This window comes from Mugil cephalus, chromosome 10, assembly GCF_022458985.1.
Source record: "Mugil cephalus isolate CIBA_MC_2020 chromosome 10, CIBA_Mcephalus_1.1, whole genome shotgun sequence".
NCBI classification, from domain to species: domain Eukaryota; kingdom Metazoa; phylum Chordata; class Actinopteri; order Mugiliformes; family Mugilidae; genus Mugil; species Mugil cephalus.
Genome location: NC_061779.1, coordinates 18,482,906 through 18,505,235, shown reverse-complemented (window position 1 = coordinate 18,505,235; position 22,330 = coordinate 18,482,906). Strand labels below are relative to the sequence as shown.

The 22,330-nt window shown below is 44.5% G+C and overlaps 1 protein-coding gene across 1 annotated transcript; it reads right to left on the bottom strand.

The window, feature by feature from the left end:
* Positions 1-1,058: 1,058 nt before the first annotated feature.
* LOC125015210 (calcium-independent phospholipase A2-gamma-like) lies at positions 1,059-21,489 on the bottom strand. The gene is made up of 10 exons (XM_047596911.1): positions 21,312-21,489; positions 19,714-20,972; positions 18,632-18,781; positions 16,655-16,806; positions 16,349-16,443; positions 15,206-15,377; positions 14,732-14,789; positions 14,189-14,383; positions 4,555-4,750; positions 1,059-2,816 (listed from the first exon to the last, which is right to left on the bottom strand). Exons 2-10 carry the CDS (start codon positions 20,914-20,916, stop codon positions 2,542-2,544), a joined length of 2,496 nt encoding a protein of 831 aa, XP_047452867.1. The 5' UTR covers positions 20,917-20,972; positions 21,312-21,489; the 3' UTR covers positions 1,059-2,541.
* Between the last annotated feature and the right edge of the window lie 841 nt (positions 21,490-22,330).

The window sequence follows — 22,330 nt, the reverse complement described above, 5'->3', positions numbered from 1 at the left end:
AGCTGAAAATGGCGCCGAGTGCGTCAATCGAAGCTTTTTGATCCGGACTGAATCATTCTTTACTCATGTATCACGTCTGCGATAAACTGTTGAACCAAATTAAGACATAGCATTAAAGTTTGATTTAAATTTAAAATAACCGAGTCGTCTATTAGACTTAATAGTCCCCAAAAATCTATGCTCTTTGTGATCTTTCAAAAATGTGCACTCTGAATTCCTTTTTATTTTAACATGTTCAGGGTCTGTAGGCAGCTGCATATGACTGAGGCCATCAGAACGTTAGCAGGTACTCATCACTCCTCACCTTAGTCAGCTATTGTAGAACAGCTTAACTCCTAAAGCTAAAGGGAAACAGCTTGGATTATTTAATCATTTAATCAGCAGAAGCAGAGACGATGATTCACATCATCACTTCTTAAACTCCTCAATCATCTCATTTTTATTGGAGACGTATTTAGGAACTCTTGATTCTCTCCAGATGAGAAAATGAGGGACCCACGTACCCTTCTCAGACCAGAGCGGACGCTGTCTGCGGTGTCCTCTGCCTCCTTCAGGCCATCGCTGTGCCTCCATGCGTGTGAGCAGTTGGTGTGGCCCTGTGTCAGTGCGCTGTGTTTATGCTGGAGGGAAACGCGATCCATCACCGGCCAGAGCTGTTACCCGGGTGCCAGAACTCAGCCTCGCACAGTCATCTCATCTCACCTTCCCCTCTTTCATGACGGGCAGCTCAGGGAAGGGCCTTCAAATTGCATCCCCCTGAAATATACACCCTCCGCCTCCGCGGCATGTACTGTATTTAAGCTAGAGAAAGGAAGAAATACACCAACAGGCAATTTTTTTTGTAAACCAGAAACTGCTAATCACATCGGACGCCGCGTCAAAAAGGTGAGACGTCAAACCGGTTCTCTCCTGGAATAATGAAGCAGTTAGTGAGTACAAGTTATTCATTTAATGTCTTCACATCCCCTCTTACTGAGACGATCCACAAGCAGTTAAAGAATCAGCAGCTTTCCTCATCAGCTAATCTTCATGTAATTAGGAGGCAGGATGCAGCGTGCTTCAGTGATGGTTTTTAATCACACTCTCAACAGGACCAGAACAGGAGAACAGGAGAATTACATTAATCTGGGAAACATCACAATTTCACTTCACGTCCTCTGGGAGTCGTCGTCTCAGTTATATACAGTACTTGACCGGGTCAGGTCTGAAATGGACGTCTGTAGTGCATTTTTTTTATTTTTTTTTATTTTCCAGAAGTACACGTAGCAGCGTATGAGGATAACCATCCACCATGGCAAATCAATAAGCGTCCGTCCGTTTTAATGCAGTCCTTCAGGTAAAACCGACACGATTTCAACAAACACTGTAGTACAGCGGAGTGGGGACTGAAGCGGCCCTTTCAAGGAAGAAAGGGTGAATGGGGCTTTTGAGGGAAGGCATCAAAGAGAAAGAGGACAACTGAAGACAGCGGACAATGTGAACAGCCTGTGGGGAATCCGTAAAACCAAAACAATCAAGAGTGTGCGGTGATAAAAGAGCTTGAAACAACTGGAGTAAAACACTAAAATAGGCTAAAATAATACGTAAAAGACACATCTTTAAACCGTGACGCTCCATTTTGATCCTTATTAAAACCACTATATGATTGGATGATATTAATTATCGTTACGTACCATAAGCGCATTGTACGTTCTAGTGAGATGCTTGGATTGGGCCTTAATTTTGTAACCCTTCTCAATATATACTTGGACAGTGTAACAGTGTAGCTGCAATCTTAAATGTGCAAATTTTAGTCATTAAAACTGAGAAGTATCTCTCAAACCAGGAGCTCAGGTTCACTATTTACATCACTATGTATAAAAAGTACAATATTTTTTCTTCAGTCTTTCCCTGTTTCTACAGTTCTGATTAACAGTGTTACAGGTTGCTCTGAACAATACGACATTTCAATGAGACATGAACCCATTTCTACTTTTTTCCGTGAGCGTACACGCACACGTCAGTGAGGATATATTGGTTGTCATAAAAAAATGTTTTTATATATCTTTTTTTAAACCGATGTTTTCACTAGTACTGCTACCATTAGAGGTTTCTGTAGTTTTGTTTTTGTGTTTTTTTTTTAGGAACATAGCTTAACATAAAGACTGGAAACGGGAGGCAGCTACAAGCAAGTCAATAACCATGCCCTGAAAAAATGAACTCTACCTATACTAAATCCCTAATTAGCATAGCTTTCTCTGAAGGCGTCTATGCTTAGTTGACTGTTTCTGACCAGTCAACTAAGCAGACGACAGGCGAATACATATTTACCGACAAAGAAAATTGTTAACGTGCAGACTGACCAAGTTGCTGACACATTGAAGCTAAAGATCACATCAACGCGTGCGTGAGGACGAAGGGAAAGTTCGGATAAATTCCCTGCTTGTGCGCTCTTCAGAGCTACGGGTCAAGAAGTCAACAACAGTGTTACAGGAATCATGGTATAATGAAGATTAAGGGAAATGTCTTCAAGTAAATAAGGGCGGTTGAAATGCGTCGGATCTAAAACTTGAAGGAGGCCGACAGACCGTTGTACATGTCCACCCTAAGCTTGGCCCACTCTGTCACCCTCTGGACGGAGCTCTTCTCTCGGGTGAGGATGCCGGAGACCTTGCTCAGCTTTTCCTCGTTCCTCTCCAGGTAGCGCACGCCTTCGGCCTGCAGCAGGCTCAGCTTCTCGTGCCGGTTCTCGTCCATGGCGATGTCCTCGGCCAAGTAGGGGTTGAAGCGGAAGTAGGTGTCCGGGGGCAGGAAGGCATCCAGCATGGCGTGAACCTCTGGAGGGAGGAAGAGAGGTTAGAGTGAGGCCGCACCAGAAACTAAATCATAACAACACAATTAACTCCCTAATAGTCCCAATTTGTGTAAACATTCAAAGATTGTGTTAAGAGCGAGAAGGTCGCGTGAAGTCACACGCTCAGTGTGTGGAGAGGGAACACGTCTGGATAACATGAGCTTTTTAAAATCAACAACATGCAAACGCACACAAACAGAGAGCGGGTAACAAAACAGAGTGAATGTGCCTGGAGGACTGAAAAATGACAAGTGTGTTTTCTGTCCGTGTTCCCACAGTAGATCCAGACATGGATACTACCAGAACATGTTGCCTCTAAGTCTGGACAAAACTCTACAAGGTATAATATAATGGAGTATTTTATTGATTTTTTCTTACATGTTTTAAGCCAGATAAGTTACATTACCGCATTCGGGGAAAAGTGAAATAAGTCAATTGCTAAAATTCAGAGAAAAGACCAGCTGACTCCCAACAGCTAATGCTCACGGTTACTTCCAGAGAACATTTGCTATAGCTGATAGTAAATTACATGATTTACAACCAGCCTGAGATGTGCAGTTCCAAACTCATTAGCCAAACAAGTTGGGGGCCAAATGTAAAAACTACACGGAACGGATTATCAGGTTGACACTCTCAGCAGCTGCAGAAATAATGATGAGACTGGTTTAAGTATTGAATCTTTAAGATGGAATAAAAATCTGTTTACACAGAGCCGTCGCCTCAGTGCCAGCTTCTTTCAGGCATAACGGAAACCCAAATATACACACAAAGACTCCATAATGAGTGTATTTCTGTCACCAAAGTCTTTCCCTGCGCCTCACAAAATATCCACAAATTCACTAAGCAGATTGCAGCGGGGCTGCGAGTCAGCACTTATCATGCAGGCTGCACTTTCTCTGCTGTCACTGAAGATGATGTGGGTGCACAGCTGTCTCACCGCAGAACTGACTCAGGGTCATTTTTCTAAAATACAGTTTTAACACAGTTGAAGATTAACTCGAGCAGCAGGCTGAAAAGCAGCGTTGGAACGGATGCCGCTTGGAAGCGTCACGCCCGCTCCACAAAGAGCCACGTTCGCGTCTGAGACCCTGCTGATCAGCCTTATCTGTCCCCAACAACAAACTCAACTGATGTACTCAAGACAAAGTAGGAGGCACGCTGAGCTTTAAAAAAAAAAAAAATAGAAAAAAATAAATAAATAAATGCGATAAACACTTTTGCTAATCTGCCATTTCTAAAAAAGAAAAAACAAAGCCTGATGGAGAGCCGGGAGGGCTTAATCCCAAATACAGGAAGAACTAGTGCGGAGAAGCATCTAGGTCACACGTTGCACCGCAGCCACAACAGGGAGGGGACCGAGCCAAATTTAGGCACAGCAGAAGTGCCCATGTCTAGAGGTGATAAGACGACATCGCACTGGATCGCAGTGGGATGTATCCGGAACAAAATCAACATGCAGGACAGTGGTTTCTACACTACTGCCATCAAAACACAATTCCTCCCCTTTGAACTGATGTCCTAACAGAAAGACAGTTTGCATTTGCTTAGCACTGTTGACAGATTCAGACAAAAGACAACAGGTTAAACAATTTTAGGTGCCCATTTTTCAGCTACACTAGATGTTAGTAAATTCACTTTTTATAATATACATTTACTCTTAGTTTAATTGGGTGTATTTTTAATGACCTGATATGTATTTAACATGATGCAGTGTAACTTACCTTCCGTGTCGGTGGCGCTGCTGATGACGTTGGTGAGTTTGGTTTTGAGGCTCGTGTACGTGGCGCTGTTCTTGCCGGCGGTTTCGAAGCGGCCCGTACCGAGCGAGACCACACACTCCAGGGGCGTGTCGGGCCACAGACACTTACACTCGTGGATGGCGAGCGCCGTGGGGTTGTTAATCAGCAGACCTCCATCCTGCGCACACAACAGAAGAACAGTGACCCCATTTGTGCGCCGCGGATGGCGGTTGACGTTTTTAAGACCGCAGCCAGCGAAACCAATTAATTGGAGTTTGAAGCCTGAAAGCCTTTGATGGATTTTTTTTTTTTTTTTCCAGCCAGTAGATGAAATTTTTGAAGACATTTGACAAAATGAAAAGAACTAATCGATGTGCAGTTCCAGAGCCGCTTGTCAGTCTACAAAGCACAGGGCAAAAATTGTTGTGTTTTTTTTTTTTTTTTCTCTCAACAATTTCTCCTTCCCCTCACAGCTTCAGTCAGACTGGCTTTGATATCGAACCACCCAGGAGTGCTTTCGCTTTGGATCCATATTGTACCCAAGGCAGTGGGGGAGTAACTGGAGAGGCTGCGGGGATCGTTGAATAGGCATGAGGCTGAGGGGCCGCGGGGCTGCGGGCTGGCAGCGGGATCAAACACACAGGGGCCAGTCCTCATTAAAGAGGCCAGGCTGGGGGGGGGGGGGGGGGGGGGGAGCCGCAGGGCCCCCAGCGTCTAGGGACGAGCTAAAAGGAAGAGTGCTTGTTTATGAGGTCGTGCGTACGCGCATGTTAGATAGAGAGCTCACGCATGCTTAGAGTCAATGAATATAATAATTGGGGTGTTTCTGACGGCGTATGTCACACAGACACGGTGAGCCTGGGGAAATGGAACCAGCGTCTCACTGGCACTGCCTCATGGCAGCTCTGTACAAATCTGCGAGAGTGCAGGGTGTGATGGGAAATGCGAGGGTCTGGATATCATCCGGGGAGCCAGACTGAGAGGCTGACCAGACCAGGGAGGCTGGCTATTGTAGTTCGACTGAGGGCACTGCATCCAGTAATAGTTCCCATGACACCAGATGCCCTGTGGAAGACTTAACATAGGAGAAAACTAAGTGTGACACTATAATATTCAGCGTAACAGAGCAGTCAAAGAAGACTAGAGTCTACGGACATATTTGCAGCTCTATTAAGATCAAAAGAGCGGCGTCTGAGCTAATAACTAGTGGAAGCATGCAGATATCCACACAATCGTGCTGCTAACACATACTGAACTGCAGCACACAAAAAGCATCAAGTAAAAGGGAATAATAAATGAGAAGTTAAAAAGTCCTGTTTTTTTTGCTTTTAGAAATCAGACATTTTAATGGTTACTGAGGAGGTTTTGTGTTTATAACAGATGTGACATGAGCAGCAGCGACTGTACCCAACACAGGTATTCACTGACCAGAAATATGCCGACCAAAAATAGCTCAGGGAAGTGTCAGCTTTAATGTTAAGAATCTTACAGAAGCACAGGAGGGGCTTTACTTTTGCAGGAATTTTCTTACGGTTAATAGTTATTGACTAGCACTGCATGAACTATTATTATTATTTCAAAGGATGAATGTTGAAAATCTCTGGTTGTAGCTTCTCAGGCGCTATATGGATTTTTACTCCCAGTTTTCTGTGACAGTAAATGGAATGTCTTTTGGTTTAGGACAGACATGGGAAGGGATCACCTCTGACATTTATGATAAATAAATTAATCGCAAAATAAGTGAAGACTGTACAAGTAAAAAACAACCACCCATGTTAGTGGATGGGACTTGTGACAAACTAAAACATTAAAATACACGCCAAATAATTTTCAAATTTCAAGGACAGTTTCTCTCATTTGAATATAGCACTGATGCATATTCAAGTTTCAATTCTTCTGCTAAGTTTCGTCTTAGTCTGTTGATGCTATAGAAACAGGATGGGACACCATGACGACTACCAGTTGCCATGCCAACCGCTCCATGAAGTGCTTATTTCCCATCTCTGGCAGAGTTGGGAAAGACTGGTGGAGGTAAAGCAGAGTGTAGCGCGAATTAAACGAAAGTGCAAGTGAGTCTGGAGGATGTGTAGTCGGGTCATCGATGACGTGTCTCAACTCTTGGACCGTAGTGCACAGAGTCAGGCTCCAAACACGCAAGACGGCACCGCCCGCATCCCCGAGAAACTAGCTTCAGTTTGGCCAATGCAAGGAAGTGGTGATGCATTGTCCATATTTATATACAGTCTATGGTGAAAGGTCAGAATTCATCCTCTGGTCAGAAAGGATGGCGCTACCAAATTCAGAGGCAACGTACGTAATAGATATTTCACTAAAATACAGAAATTATGCAGAAGGAAAAGCTGATGGATGATTATGACCCTTAAGTCCATAAGTGTCTTTTCAAAATCACGTGGTAATGTATTCAATGGTTACTGAAATACAGTATTTCTGTACAGATCAAAGTGGTGGACGGACTGACAAACTGATGGACAACACTCTCCCATCCACCGAGCTCCTGGCTTGGCTAAAAATGATTAAATGAGCAAAATTACAAAGGCAAATGTCTTCGGTGCCTCCGAGTCACACCGTGTGATGGAAGAGTTGAAAGAAGTAATCTGTTATGATAATGTACTGTATGAATCAACCTCAGAGTTATTAAGAGAATTTCCTGAGAGGCCTCGGAGAGCACATAGCTAACTGGCTGAGATGGAAATCACACGGACGGGGTTTCGCTCTGTCACAAAGAATGGTGAAACTGCTGAGGTAGCCGTTTGTCCAAAGCACATCATTATGCACCAGCAGGGTTCCTGGCAGGCCAAGAAATGAATCACATGAAAAAAAGGCAGAAAGTGCCTGGATTGGATGTGCTCCTAATGGAGACTTAGAGGGGACTTTCTGCAGTGGGCACCAGACGAACCCAGCTGGAAACAAGACAACGAAGCAGTTTTCTTATCGCTCACGCCGCCGAGAGAGGCTCCATTTTCTGAACTCTGTGGCAATTATGGCAACAGCCCCATGTCCAGTTATGGGCTCTTTGTGCTGGTAGCTGGGGGCAAGTTTCACATGCACAGCGGCCAGCCTTGCACACGGTGCCAAAGCATGCGACACAAGAAGCAAACGGCGCAGTGGTCTTGTGAGCTACAAGCCGAATGCTATAACTTGTCTCCATTTCAGCGCCCCTGCTTCGGCAATTCAGAGCTGATGAACATAGTATTAGACTGGTAGGTTGCACTCAGTTTTAGAAGCATAAATAATTTAAATGATCATTTGCATCTTTTATGCTTCTCCACAGGTGTCATGAGCAAACAAGCCCCCTCGTTTGAGACCAGCCTCATTGAAAACAGTCTGTCGGATGCTGATGCTGCAGCGTCTGTGGCCCGTCTCTCTAAAGCTACTTTTCAGTGAGATATTCAAACTTGGACGACTGCCACATTCTCACACAAGGATCTCCAGAGGCCATAGCATATTTGGACAGGGAGCTAAGTTAGAAACAATGGTGTATCTGGGACAAACTGCAAACGAGCTTTGCATGCAGAACGGTCCGACTCGGGCTGTCAGTCAAACGAGCAGCATGCGCGAGTCAAAGGTCGCGTCCATTTATAAGGATTTAGGGCTGTAATGCTGCTCGTATTTGATAACGACTCCATCCCACCGTGAAAAGCGGCGCCATGTGTCAAGGTACACGTGTCGCCGGAGAGTGCACCCCCCGTCAGTTATGACCATGTGACGGAAGGTTTAACCCCTGGGGGTTAAACTTCCATTAGACAAGAGACAACTTTGAAATCTGGCTTCCTGAAAGGTTTAGCGATTTCCTTTCCCGCCGTATCTTGATTCCGGTAAAACCTGTTAGTTAATACTCCAGAGAACCACAGCTCATCCGGCCTCGCCTTTTGCCCTTCGGGGCGTGATGTCTGGTTCGCAAATCGGCTCCCAATTTTTTTCATACGCAAGCGAACTAATTAGAACTCCGACATCACAATGTTTCATCTCTTCAGATGAGCCAATTAAAATATATGCCGTTAAAGAGACTGCTCTTATGGTTTTATTGCGCAATAAAACTACTCCGATGATACAAGCTGCGATGAACAAACAAGACGCCTGGTGCGTATACATTGCCGTTTGAGAAATGCTCCACCTTCATTAAGTTTCGGGAGCTCATCTACATAGGGCCCGTTTGAGCCGTCTTGGAGGGAGAGCGCTGATTTGAATAGGAAAGAGGTGCTATCGGCAACATCAGTGAAAGTCATTTCACGCCCCATTGTATGTCAGCTCCCATTAGCTAGGACAGCAAACTTCATCCCGTTCATTCAGCCCGCGCGACTCCGTCTCTCTCCCTCTCTAACCCGTGGGTAAAAAAAAAAAGCAAAAAACTCGTATGCGCTCGGGTCTTCATGGGCCACGACACCGGACAGAAAGGAGCCTTTTGCTTAAATCTAAATGAGGCGATCTTTTGATGCATCACGTGTAGCATTCACGTCACATCTCCAAAGAGCAGCTGTGGTCGACACACTTTCTTCTTTGGCTTCTTTGACGGGGCTGGACTGAGGGGCACTGAGCCCTGTCACAGTTTATCAAGCGGCCCTGCCAGTGAGGCTCCCCTCTGTCAAATGATTAATTAGGGAAGCGTTACATAAGCCATGGACGTCTGATTATGTTTGTCACAATAACCACTGTTTTCCAGAGATGGTCATTCAATTGATAAACAGATAATTACGCTGCTATAAAAAGCTCTGCGCTTTGCATAAACCTCTAAAATCAACTCTTGCTGTGTACACACAAAAACGAAGCTCTAAGTCACTCTGTATGTAATCAGAAAAATAAATCTGCTCGTTGAGAATAATTAGTCACGTGAATGGCATCCATCAAAAGACACCATTGTGATCAGCGAGGATGAGAATGGGAATAGCGTGAGTGCCATTCCTAAGTGGCGGCCAGGTCAAGTCAGAGGTCTTCATGCCATATTATGCGATTACGCCGACCAGTTCTCAGCTTGGCCCTCTTTCCTTTATCAGCCCCAGAGGTCACCTCGAGGTTCAAATCATCTTCCCAGGCAGTCAGCAGCACACGGACCCGTCTGTGAGGGAGCCAGCTTAGCCCGAGGCAGGCAAAACAATTGAGATTTACTGTGGACAGTTACCATTTCCTACTTTCTGTGAATACATGACCACACATGAACAGCCGGTATTGAAACAATGCATCATCCCTTGCCATCTGCAGCCATTCAGATCGTGCTGCGATAGATCCTGAAGTGATACGAATGGGTCCGGAATCCCGTGCTCATAATAACTTGGTCCAGTCTCTTGAGGCTCTGTGTATATATCTGACAACTTCATATTTAAAAAGCAGGTTTTCATGATTCGTCAACTGGACGATTAAAACCTAATTGTGCTCTGCTCAGGAAAGACGACCGAACTCACGCTTGCCGATACATCGTGATACAAGGTTTAAAGCTGTGAATCATTTCTCATGTGGTGGGTACTGCAGTGAGAAATCTGCTTAATGTGACGCACCGTGAGGAGGGAAGGGGGATAGAGACTAAGGAAGATTCGGGAAAGCTTTTAGACTGCAGTCAGTCAACATAATCAGTGGACCAGTCTAATCCCCAAACAAGTGTGCCTGCGCAATCTGGCGTTTGTGCATGTGTGAGAATGTGTGTACGCCAGAACAAAAGGAGTATTCAGTTGAAGAAACAAAGGTAATGTGACAATGGGAGAATATGTGTGCGCGGATTTATACCGGGGGGACAAAGATCCTGAGTCTAGTTTAGGACGAGGAAGCTTTCTGCGGCTAAAGCGTCTGAGCTCCATCCTCCGACAGCCTGGAGGCCAAGTGCTCAGGGCTTAACACAGGAGGAGAGGACGGGGATGAGAAAAGAAGTGGCTAAAAGCTCAGATTGATCCTCTGCGTCGCCTCATCCCCGAATCTGCCACATCTCCTCTCTCCTCTCTGATTCATCCGAGTTAGCAGCGCGGTGCCGGCTGTGTAATTTATGAACAATAACTTCACCTCCAGCGGCCTTTAGAGGCGAAGAAAAGGAGAAAAAAACGATGATCCAAAAGGTTATGGTTTCTTGAGCTGCACTTTTGGAATGACACTTAATTATATAAGACCTTCTGCTTCATCCCTTCTCCTTTTAAAAGCCAAAGCGGCCGAATTTAACGTCTTCTTAGACTAACTTATGACCGTTCCCCCATTCGTTAGAGACATAAAAATAGGGGGGAGCTGGTTTGACCTCCATGTGAGGCTGTGTGAAGTCTCTCTGCTGCACATGGTGCCATGTTGGGGCTCTCGAGAGGTCGCACTGGGGGTGGTGGCCCACTGAAGTCCCATGCCTCCTATCAAATGCTGGCAGGGGTGGGCACAAAGCAGGCTCCCATTCCTCCCCATCGCCTCAAGAGACGCCATGGCAACCACGCGGAAGAAAAAAAAAACTGTGCCCTCCTCGCCATTCTCCGCAAGCCCTGGCATCCACCGGGAAGCGTCTGAAGTCTTCCATTTCTGTGTTCTTTAGAGCAGAGATAACCGAGAGAGCTTTAATGTGGAACATGCGCCTCCACCCTCCCTTCATCTCCTCTATTTTTTGCGCCTTTCTCCCCTTGTTCCCTCTCGCTGGCGCATCCTCTCCACGGCCGCGCGAGCGAGTGTGAGGCTTTGATAATGCCGCGGCTGCTCCGCTTCAAAGGCCGCGCTCCGAGTCACAATTTCCCCCAACATTACCGGTGTGAGTTTACAGTTGCAAGTTCTCAGCTAATCACGGAAGCATCGGCGAATAATCAGGTTTCTTCAGGGGCCGCTCGAGTCTTCAAGCCTTTGGTCAGCATATGGTGTGGCAACTCTTGCGCTCGTCACACAATGGAGTGATTGTTCCAGGCCTGAATTAAGTGGAAAAGTCTGTGGGCGTTTGTGGAAAAAAAGTGAAATGACTCTCTCTCTCTATGGGGAATCCTGACATCATGCAAGCAGCATGTTATGTTCAGGGCCGGTTTCAAGAAGCCAGTAAATAATGTCATCAGACTCTGTGGCATTTTGAAGATGGACGAACATTCATATGGAAATGAAAACTGTTTAATGCTGCATGATACATTTTTACCAATGTTACCATGAAAACCACTCACAGAAGAAGTAAATAACATTGACCATCTTGGGACAATTCAGTGTTCTGCTGAGAAACATTTGGACGTGGCCTTCATGTGGATGTTACTTAGACATGTACCATCCAACTAAAAAAAAAAAAATAAATAATTCACTAGATCCCAAACTGATAAAGTATCTGTGGGATGAACTGGAACAAGCCTGATTCACAGAGGCCCCTCCCCTCATCCCATAGGATCCCGACTAAAGGCTCTTTTAGAGAACTGCGTTTGAATCTTTATTGATTCAAAACAATCAATTCGAAAATTGTGGAGATGGAGAAGGAACTGGGAATAGTAAAGCGGAAACACGCCACGACCAAGTGGACCAACCACAGCTCTTCGGAGCCACAAATAAGCCGCCCCTTCATGACCCCTCTTTTGAAACTGCCTTCAGAAGATACACATTTTAGAGCAGAACAAATGCACGTGGGAATATCTTCAGAGATGGAGAATATAAGTTAAAACTGTCGCGGGGATTCGGGAAAAGCTCAAATCACAGAGGAATTGCCAGTCAAGGCTAAAATGCAGGCGTCTAATATTCTCTAAAGATTTGGTGGCCTAAAAGGAGCCAGAGCAAAAACGTGCTTGTTACACAGCCAGGACCGAAACTCGTTTTCCGATTTCATTCAATTCGAAGATCTCGTTACTTGGGATGCGTTAAATATAAACCACTGATGGCGTCTCATCTTCTCGCGGTGCCAGGTCTTCTGCTGGTGGCCAACTAACAGAGTTTGAGGAGGCAGCTCCACGATTGCACATTCTGTCTTCTCGCGCTAACGAAGCAGATGCGGCAGTCAGACTGTTGCGAGCGATGAGGGAAGAGCTCTGCTGGGATAATTTATGCACCTAGAGCAGGGGGAGACCTGTTCTAACGGGCGTGCTGGGGAAATCTCCCAACACAGGTGGGTTTTCATCAACCAGTCTCTTTCATTCTCTGCCCGTGCACTTCCCCCGTTCACCTACGCAACTGAAACAGCTTCCAATTAAGTGTGTCGGGGCTGGGAAACACGTGATATTGGCTTTGATGTAAACACACGCTCATTCATGTGAGATGTCTGTACGTTGAATTCGCCCGAGTCCATAGTCTACACCTGTGTTTTGAAAGTCAGTTTGAGGGGAAACTAGTCAAACAGAAGCTACAGCATCTGAATATTTAAACGGGAGCGGTGTATAATGATCGCGTTATTCTTTTATGTCTTTACCAGTCCAAACAAAATCATATTCACCGTTCCTGAGAGATCCTGCCATGTCTTTATTGGTGTGGTTTCTTATTTCATCCGTTTGTTTTTTAAAACTCACTTAAAGGGCAGAGGCAGCCATACATATTGATCAGTAAAACAGTGGAGTGGACCAAGGGTTTGTTATGTTCCTGATGGCTAATGCAAACCCGTTTAGAAGAGATCGACTCAAGCGCATCCCAGAGCAAGTCTACCCCTCGCTCTCGTGTCGAAATGCAGCTGACTGGAAATAAACACTAACAAGAAAGGAAATGGAGTTCCTCCCTCTCTCTCGCTGTCCAGAAGATTTTTCATCATTAGCCTTCCTCAAAAACTTTCCAGCTCTCCACACTGACCATTCGGGGCATTTTTTAACTAGCAGAGCAATAATAAACCCTAGAGTCCTGTAGCAGAGCGCTGCATTGTGTAAAAACATGGTGTGAGAGAAGTGTGAGTGAAAAACAAACCTCAACGGGAACGGGAACACTAAACGTCAACCACCAGTGAAATGGTAGCGGGGAAACACAGCGATGACTTGGGTCTCAAAGCATGTGTTGTTTCAGGTACTGAATAGAGACAATGAAAGGATGACGACTAGAATAAAACTGGTTTCTATGGAAGTAAACATCTTCCCGAAATTAGCTGATGAATAATCGTGTCATATTGGCTTGAGTCATGTTGTCATGTACTCTGATTCAAGCTACTTGGATGAGCGACAAAAGTCCAGTTGCCTTTTTTTAAACACCTTTTGGATTACCATGACGACTGAGAACATCCACAGACATATTGACCTCACCTTTGGCTGGAGGGTAGCTCAAGAAGATGAAATATACGCCAACAGGTGATTTAGGGACCTGACTATTTGCTGGGTAAGTCTAAAAAGCCTGTGCTGCTTTATCATTATCAGATAAAGCAGCACAGAGATACAGACCCCGGCTTGATGTGAATCCATGGAAAACATTACATTTTTAATATGCAAAACAAGAGACATTTACTGAACTATAATTACAACTGTGCTTCTTCCAACGAGAAATTAAAAAAGGGACACCTCTGTAAAATGCTCATTTAAACTGAGACGAACACAGTTCATTTTTAGATTTGTTGTGGCCCTGTTGCTGTTCATGCGAGGATTGTAAGTAAACACGTTCAGACTGATATATGAAGGATCCATCTATCTAACTATGTGACCAACTAGAGACATTTCAGAAGCTTTACATCCTGACCTTCTTTGCCCCCTAACCTGATACTGCTGTGAACGTTACTGACCTGGTGGAGATCGTTCCCCAAGATGAACTCCTGGAAATACCCAGGTGCTGCCGACGTAGCACGGATCGCCTGCCAGAGCTGGTGCTGGCAACCGCCCAGGTAGTGAGAGCGCACCCCGGGCAGCAGGTTGTAGTTCCTGAACACGTAGGCCTTCAGAGGAGTGCCCCGGTTCACAATGGTGCTCACCGCTGCCACCTACGGGAAAGGTAAAAGACTCAGCATTTACATGACATTTTACAACCAGATGAAAAACATAGGCAAAATAGCCGCACAGACATGGGTCAGCATACTGACTGATCAGTTTAATATCATGTCTGCTCTCTGAGGAGTCTGCCGACATATGAAATCATATATACTTCTTTAAGCGTGCCGTCTTTCGTGGCTTCGGGGTTTATTTTCCCGCGTTGTGGAAAAATATTGAAGCGATAGCGAAAGGAGCTTTCAGCGTAATTTCCCAGTAAACAAGGTGAGGCGCAGACTCCGTGGTCAGAGGCAGGACAGAACAAAAGCGGAGAATGAGTCAGATCATCTCCTAAAACTCACCTTGGGGCATTCAGGGTTTCTTACGGTCTCCACCAGGAGGTGAGAGCCCATTTTCTCCCTGTGGACGTGCAGAAAGGTGATGTTATTTTCTGGCGTGGTGAATACAGGGGTTGCGTGGGAATACTTCACAGGGCTGCTGACCGCATTCAAACACGAAGTGACTTTTATTCTTTAATATGTATTTCCAACCAGTCACTGCTTCGGAGCAATTTTCTGATGTTATGAAAATCCAATTTCCAACCGTCTGAAACATTTATAACTCTGCTTCAAGTCGGCAGCAAAGGCCAGAAAATAAAATAAAAAAGCGCCCCAGCCTTTTCTTGTTACAAGTTTGAATTGCTCTTACTTTTATCTTACAATATAAATAAGACATAATTATTAGCTGTATGGGCACAAGGAGAAGGATAAAAAATTTTAAACAGTTTCGCCACACAGCTTTCGCTTCATTTGAATATCAAGCAGAAGGAAACTGACTTGAGGATGTTCTCCCAGGCCTCGCTGTCGTAGAAAGCGTGGCTCCAGCCCATCTTCACGGTCCCAACGATCACGTTCTGCTTGAAAACATCCGAGCCCAACTTCCGGTAAAGATCATCACATTCCTTCACAGGGATTTGAAATACGCCGAGCATGAACCCCAAGATGGCCCCTGAGGGGAAAACATACGAGCAGGGAAAGTGAGCAACTGGTACATTTACTACATATACAACTCATATTGTTACGAAGAGGAAGTGTACAAGCTTCTGTCAGTCCTTTGAGTTTGCATCAAGGTCCACCGAGTTAGTAAAAAGAAGCCAACTGTTTTTGTGCAATTGTCAAGGCGACTAACACATAGGAGGATAATTGCCTGAATGATTGTCTGTTATGAGTATTATCCTGTTATGATCCAGAGTGAATGGGATTAACGTGGTCATAAGACTATAGCAGAAGATTTCTCAGCATTATAGCGTCTCTTTTCTCTCCGTGATTAAGTGCGCCTTACAGGATTAACAAGACACGACGGCGCTGCGAGGGCAGAGCTTAGGTCTACCTTGAATAATGTGAGTAATCAAACTGGCCAGATGTGGCCCTGATAAGTTTTAAATGTGCCGAGCGCCACTCGATCTAGCCCGCAGATAATGCCAGTGTTTGACGGCGTTCGCTAAATCTGAAAAATGAAGTGTCTCGAAGTGGCGGAGATTAAGGAGGAGAGAACAGAGAGGACGCTGGACAAACAGAAACTTCCAGGAGCGATTAAATGTGCTTTGCAGATAAAATGTGCTTAAATCTGCTTTGAACTGAAAACACCAAACAAGCAGATGGAGGAAATGCTTCGAGGGTGGTCCACAGCGCCCCCTTGTGGTGATATTATATGGTGTCGTGGAAAACTACCAATTTTTAAAACAAAATACAGAGAAATAAATGCTAATGGTGTAATTTTATTAAATAGAAAACAGCTGAGCTTGAGTAGAAAGCAGCGGGATTGACTGGAGGGATGCTGTTGGTAAAATTGAGGTCAAAACAGGAACAGAGAAACAAATGGGTCAGTGAGTTATCTGCGCTGCCAGTCCAGCCTGCGCTCTGCTCACATAATCCACATACAGTATTCACATGCAGAAGTAGGGCAGGGGGACGACATACCTGTGCTGACGCCACAGATATAATCAAACAGTTTATAAATGGGTTTGCCGGTCAGTTCTTCCAGCTTGTGTAAAGTCTGAAGGGCAAGGAGTCCCCTGAAAGTAGAAAGTCAGACACGCACATAAGGAGTGTGAATATTTAACTGAACGCTTCTCAAAAACACGTCCACCTAAAACTGACACTAATAGAAGCAACATACGGTTCACGGAAAAACCGAACCTTCGAGACGTGACCTTGGCTACAGTAAATGCTTTTGAAAAGACCCGGCTCAAATGTCCCTGCAAAGAAAAGAGGAGAAGAAGATACCTTAAACCTCCTCCATCTATGGTCAAGATCCGTATGCCTCGGCCTTTGACGGGTTTCTGATAGCCGACGAGAGCCAGAGCCTCCCTGACCGCTGCCCTCAGGCCCGGGTCGTTGGCCTGCTTCAGGCGGAGGAGGCATGGGATAACCTTCTCCTGAGGAACATAACAACAAAGCATGGCATTTAGGAGCAGGAACGAAAAACAGCATCAAAAGATTCACTCATCGGTAAAAGTGGGACATGAAATACTGAGAATAAGATCTCAGGTTCAGATGGTATTTGCTGCTGTCCTAATTTGCTGCTTGTTTTCTTTTAACATGCAGTCATGCTCACGGTTTTCAGACTTGCTCTAACATGACCTCATTCAGAAGCACCTCCTCCACACCCACACACACGCAATATTTCAGTCAATCATCAATAATAACAGGGAAAGCAACAATTAAGGTTGTCAGTGAATTACAGCTTAGCACAACATCCAGTAAACTGTTATTTTTCACAACATAAATTCGGTTCTATTTATTTCTGTAGCTCAATAACAATACAAACTGTCTCAAGATGCTTCACAAATCCCAGCCTGAAACCTCCAGAGTAAGCATGAAGGCCACAGTAAACCCAGCTCACATGGAGCGTGATGTTACATGACAGTTCGATCTTACGTATAATCACGATCTTAATCTTACATATAATACATACACAAATACATATTTCAGTCCATGTTTTTTCCCTGGTGATCCATGGAACCTAGTTTAAAAACCATTAAGTTACACAAACAGGGGTGCAATCGATCTTCCCGAATTAGACGTCGTCCCCGCTGTCTCTCTCAAAGCAGCGGCACACAGGAAACTCTTACCGTTTCATTATTTAATCAAACTGAATTTAGCAAAACATTACAGCCTGTTATGAACTTCCAGAGGAATGGGATCGCACATAAACCTTGTCCATTAAAAAAAGAATGTGCGGTGAATGCTTTCAAGGCCTCGGCACATGACACCTGTCTGCCCTACAAACAGACTGAATAATGTGACTGAAATAAACGTGCGACATGATTGAGGACGTTTACTTTGTCACTTGAAATGTGGGCACGGCTGCAATGAGAACTAAATTCAGATCACTGAGTCACCGCCCTGGTCTTCGTTATGTCTGGGACTGTTAACGTATACAAAACTCATTCTTATTATTCCATAAAAAAAAAAAAGAAGGTGAGATTTTAAAGCGTTAACAAAAGCCTTGGTTTGAAATACTCTAGGTCAGTACTTCATGATTTCCTAATGACGTCAAAGAGAAGGTTGTGACATAAATAAATGCCACAGTGAGCAGTCCAGACATAGTTGCATAGCCCAGTCATTAAACAGAGAACAGCACAACACAAACTGACATTTTGCCTAACACAGACAAGCCGAAGGTTATTTGACAGAGCAGGCGAACTGATACCAGATATAATATGATGACTTATGTTTATTATTAATGTTTTAATTTATTTAGTTTAATCCCCATTCATTTCTGAGAGAAGGATTAGCTTCTCTTCCTCAGGTCCACAATCCCAGAAGCAATCTCAAGCACATGAATGTTTCTACTAATAACCAACGTAGGCATTATCATTCTAGACATGATCAACTAGGACCAGCAGTTATTATTACTGATTAACAGTAATCCAAACTACACCAAAATTGATTTTTATGAGTCTCCTAAAGGAAGGAACTTTGAAATTTGAGTTACTCTACACATGTGTCACATACTTATGTATTTGGATATGGCAGCTGCTCTACAAATAAAGGTAAACAAGAGACCCAGGATAAGCCAAGACCTTTTACTTCTGGATTAGTAGAAGTAAGTTAAGGTCCTTTGTAATGGTCTAAATGACTGAGAAATACTGCAATAATGACATAACACGTATGAATTAGAGACATCCTTATAACTAAAGGAGTGACAATGAAGAACCTTCTCTGGAAGCAGATCTGCATAGAAAACTAACTTCTCACCTTGATGGCAACACCACGAGTCTCTGGAAACTCCAGCAGGTGGTAACTTAGGTCCTCCACCCTGTTGATATACACCCTTACATCTGACGCCCTGTGGAGAGCCTGGACCAGAGCACGCGTTCGATTGTCCACACTCACCCTGGCAATAATCTAGGAGAAAAAAATATCAGTAAAGTTACCAGATAGGTCTGAGGTTTAAACAACAGCTAAAAAATGAAAAAACGTTTTGTTTTGTTTTGTTTTACACTGAAAGCTCCTTTCTCTATTGCTTCAAACCATGAACGTTTGAAGGCATATGTGTAATGCAATGCTTATCTAACTCATTAAGCTGATATAAAGTAACTACTGGTTTGTCGCTTTGTTAAAGGTCAGACCTCAGAGGATGATATCGCTCAAGATGGATGGATCTGATCACATATATGGAAAAACTAAATGTCTGTAAACATTCGCATTTCTATATTGTCATTAAAGCTGATGTCAACTTGTCAATTTAACCACCGTCTTGACACAGATAAGGTTATGAATTTACCTTTAAATAAAGTTGCAGTTAACACCAATAACAGAATGAATTTAAACTGTCGTCAGTGAGTAAATCTCTAATAGATAATGACAACGCCGCCACTCAATAATGAGCAAAACTAATATTTTGCAAGTTAAATTTAATGAGTGGGCCTGACTGCATTGTTTATGCTATCTGCTAATGTATATAGAGTGCAGACCATCTGTGACCCACTAACACCACCATTGGGGTTATTTTTGAAAACAGATTCCCAGAACTCAAGACAGCAAGTCATCACTATGCCACTGGTGAGGACGTCTGTCAATGTGATGCCTGTGGACAGCTTGCTACAATACACTAGATACTCAGAACTGATGTGGGCATCATGTTTCATTCATAGAGACAGGTCATATCCCACATAGACTCAACAGTCTCAACAACACAAAATGTTTACATGAGACAGAATCCAAATGAAAAATCCTACAGATTGAATAGTAAGGAAACTGATTACTGAAAATGTATCCTTAGAGAGAGTCATTTTCTTTTTCCGACAGGAGGAAGTATTGCTTTGTTTTAGACCTACCTTCTCCCTTTGGAGTAGAAGTTTCTTGGCTTTCTCCTCTGCAGCCTTTTGCTCCTTACTAACAGTAGCCTCCAGCTGGTTTGGTGATGCATCATCAGGCTTCTTCTTCTCCTCTACTGCAGCGCGTTTAGACTCTGCTGTCCTGAACTTAGGAACAAGGGGAGCAATGTAGTTCCCGACAAATGCTTGCACAGTTGGTGCTGAATAGGACAAGTACTGTCCTAAGCTCCTCTTTGAGGAAGGTGGAGTAACCAGAGCAGCGGGGTCTGCCTTACCAGTCCCCGACACAAGTTCTGAGGTTTGATTATCCTGAGAGGAAGAAGAGGAGTTGTCCACCTTCTTGTCCTGAGTCTTCGCACTGCTGCTAAAGTACGAGTTGATGTGATTGGCCAGGTAGTTGTATGTGTCATCCAGGCTGACTGAAAGGGTGCTGGGATGGAAAAGTTCAGTGGTTTGTTTGGAAGTCGTGCTCTTGCTCTCATTCAGTGCAGGTGGGAGCTCCTCTTGCTTCCTGGCACAGCTAGCTTTGACAGCGGGAACGACGCGCCTCAGCTTTTTCTCCTTGAGTTCGCGCACAGTCAGGACTGTGGCGGCAACAGTGGTTTGGGTAGGACTGTGAGGATGAGCGGAGGTAGTGGCACTTGCCTCAGCTGCAGCAGCAGAAGTGGAAAGAGAAGACGAGCTGGGTGAAGCAGATGCAGAAGGTGAAGCGGCAGCCGACGTGACTGCACTCCCCTCCGCTTTTGCCGTTGACTCACCATTGCCCTCCGCCTTCTTCCCGGCCTTTAAAGCGTTAGGTTTGAGTCGCGCAATTTTGGAGAGAAGATCAGAGTGCGTCCCGCCCACAGCTTTAGAGACTGTGTCCAGTGTGCTCCTGACCCGAGACATGTGTTGACTCAGACCTGTAGACCACCTTGAGGTTGAAGTGTTCAAATACGAGGCGCTGGTGTGGAGTCCGAGGCGCTGTTGTCTAACCTGGGTCGCTTTAAAGACCCATCCCTTACGAGCCCTGATTCTCAGGTGGTGGATGTGCGTCCAGCTGAGAGGGCTGGTCTTGTAGCTAACAGGTTGTTGTGCATGAATCCTAAAGTGAGAGGCAGTAGACAAGGAGAGTGATGCTGCTGACTTGCCGGCAAGTGTTTGCTTCACAAGGAAAGCTCTGCTTATTTTCACCCAGGTGTTTGAAGCCAACCTATGGTTCATTGTTTCAGGGCACAAGGGCTTCGGCCATCCAAAGAGTTATTATTCTTTTCATTAACCTGGTAATGAACGACAAAAACAGTGGTGCACACGTGAAAGAAAGAAAAGGATGAAAAAACAGAAATGAAGACAATGGATTTATAAAGTGACGTGACACAAATATTAACTGAGTGCTCACAGGTCTGGTGTTTGAGTATTATTCAGTCTTTTTCACACGATAACCATTCTGTAACTCGTAATAGCTGAGAGGACGTTATAAGGACTATGAGAGCTTTGCTTCTATTACGAAACAAACCGTAAATTAGCCATTTGAACATGAGCAACTAGCCATGGGCAACTAGCTAACACGATAGCAAAAACGCTAGCATTCAAACAGGCCGAACAAAACACAGCCTTACCAGCCTATTTGTGGTGTCGTTTCAAGAAAGTCCGGAATCCTTTAATCCTTCTTTTAAATCTTCATCCTTCGTTAAGGTTAACAACAGTGTATAACACCGTATAACCACGTATTGGGTCACTCGCCCTGACACTGTATTTCCAGGATGACGTGACGGCGGCAGCCAAAAGAAAAACAATAATCACGTGATCCTCCATCTTCTCCGCCATTGGCTGCCTAGGCTGGCCTCTAAAATGAAGCCTTTTGATTGGCAGAGGACATTCCCACCGTTTATTTACACAGTGTCGGGGGTCCGTTTCAGAAAGCAGGTTTTAGTCAAGCCTGTGATGAGGGAAACTCTGGTTTTTCGGTTTCAGTAAAGCCAGTTCAGCGCAACTCTGAGTCAGTTACCCCGGCAACATACCCTTTTGTTTGTATCAACTAACCCCGAGTTTCTCCTGCTGGGTAGTGGCAGACGTGCACTTCTAGTGGCAGATTTTCTCACAACAATGAAAGAGGGTGACTTCATGAGTGTCTGGATTTAATTTATTCAGTCTTATTAGGGTAATATAGGTCCGCATTATCCAGTTGTATTGTCAACTAGAGTAAAGTGAAAGGCTATGAGCATATTTGCCCAGAAAAATCAGTGCCAAGTTGTGTCTATGATGAATGGATGCCCATTAGTGAGTTAACTCTAAAAAAGGACGAATGTACATTCACTTGATTAGATCTGTTGAGTTCCCCCTCGAGATGCCCTCAGCCTCCTCAGTGCTGGTGGTGGTGGACCACCACTTGTTTTGCAGACCTCAGCCTTTTTCTGTTGGCTATAATGGAGGTCAAGTTTGAACATATCCACAAACACATGTAAGACAGGCTTTTTGGGTATGGCTTTCATACAATATTAAACACTGGCAATATTAAATACTGGCAGTGATGGGATTTGGCTTTTTCTTTGTTTAGGGGGATTTCCCTCATTACTATATTTTTGTATTTTCTCTTTAGCTGCTGCCAAGTCCGTTTTGTGACTGTTGGATTGCACCT

Excerpts from the sequence above, each read along its gene's own strand:
- LOC125015210 (XM_047596911.1), bottom strand. The coding sequence starts at position 20,916 with ATGAACCATAGGTTGGCTTCAAACACCTGGGTGAAAATAAGCAGAGCT. Across the intron at positions 16,807-18,631 it reads CTCGTGGTGTTGCCATCAAG|GAGAAGGTTATCCCATGCCT; the intron begins GTGAGAAGTTAG and ends TATGTTCCTCAG. Across the intron at positions 4,751-14,188 it reads TGGGGAACGATCTCCACCAG|GATGGAGGTCTGCTGATTAA; the intron begins GTCAGTAACGTT and ends TTGTGTGCGCAG.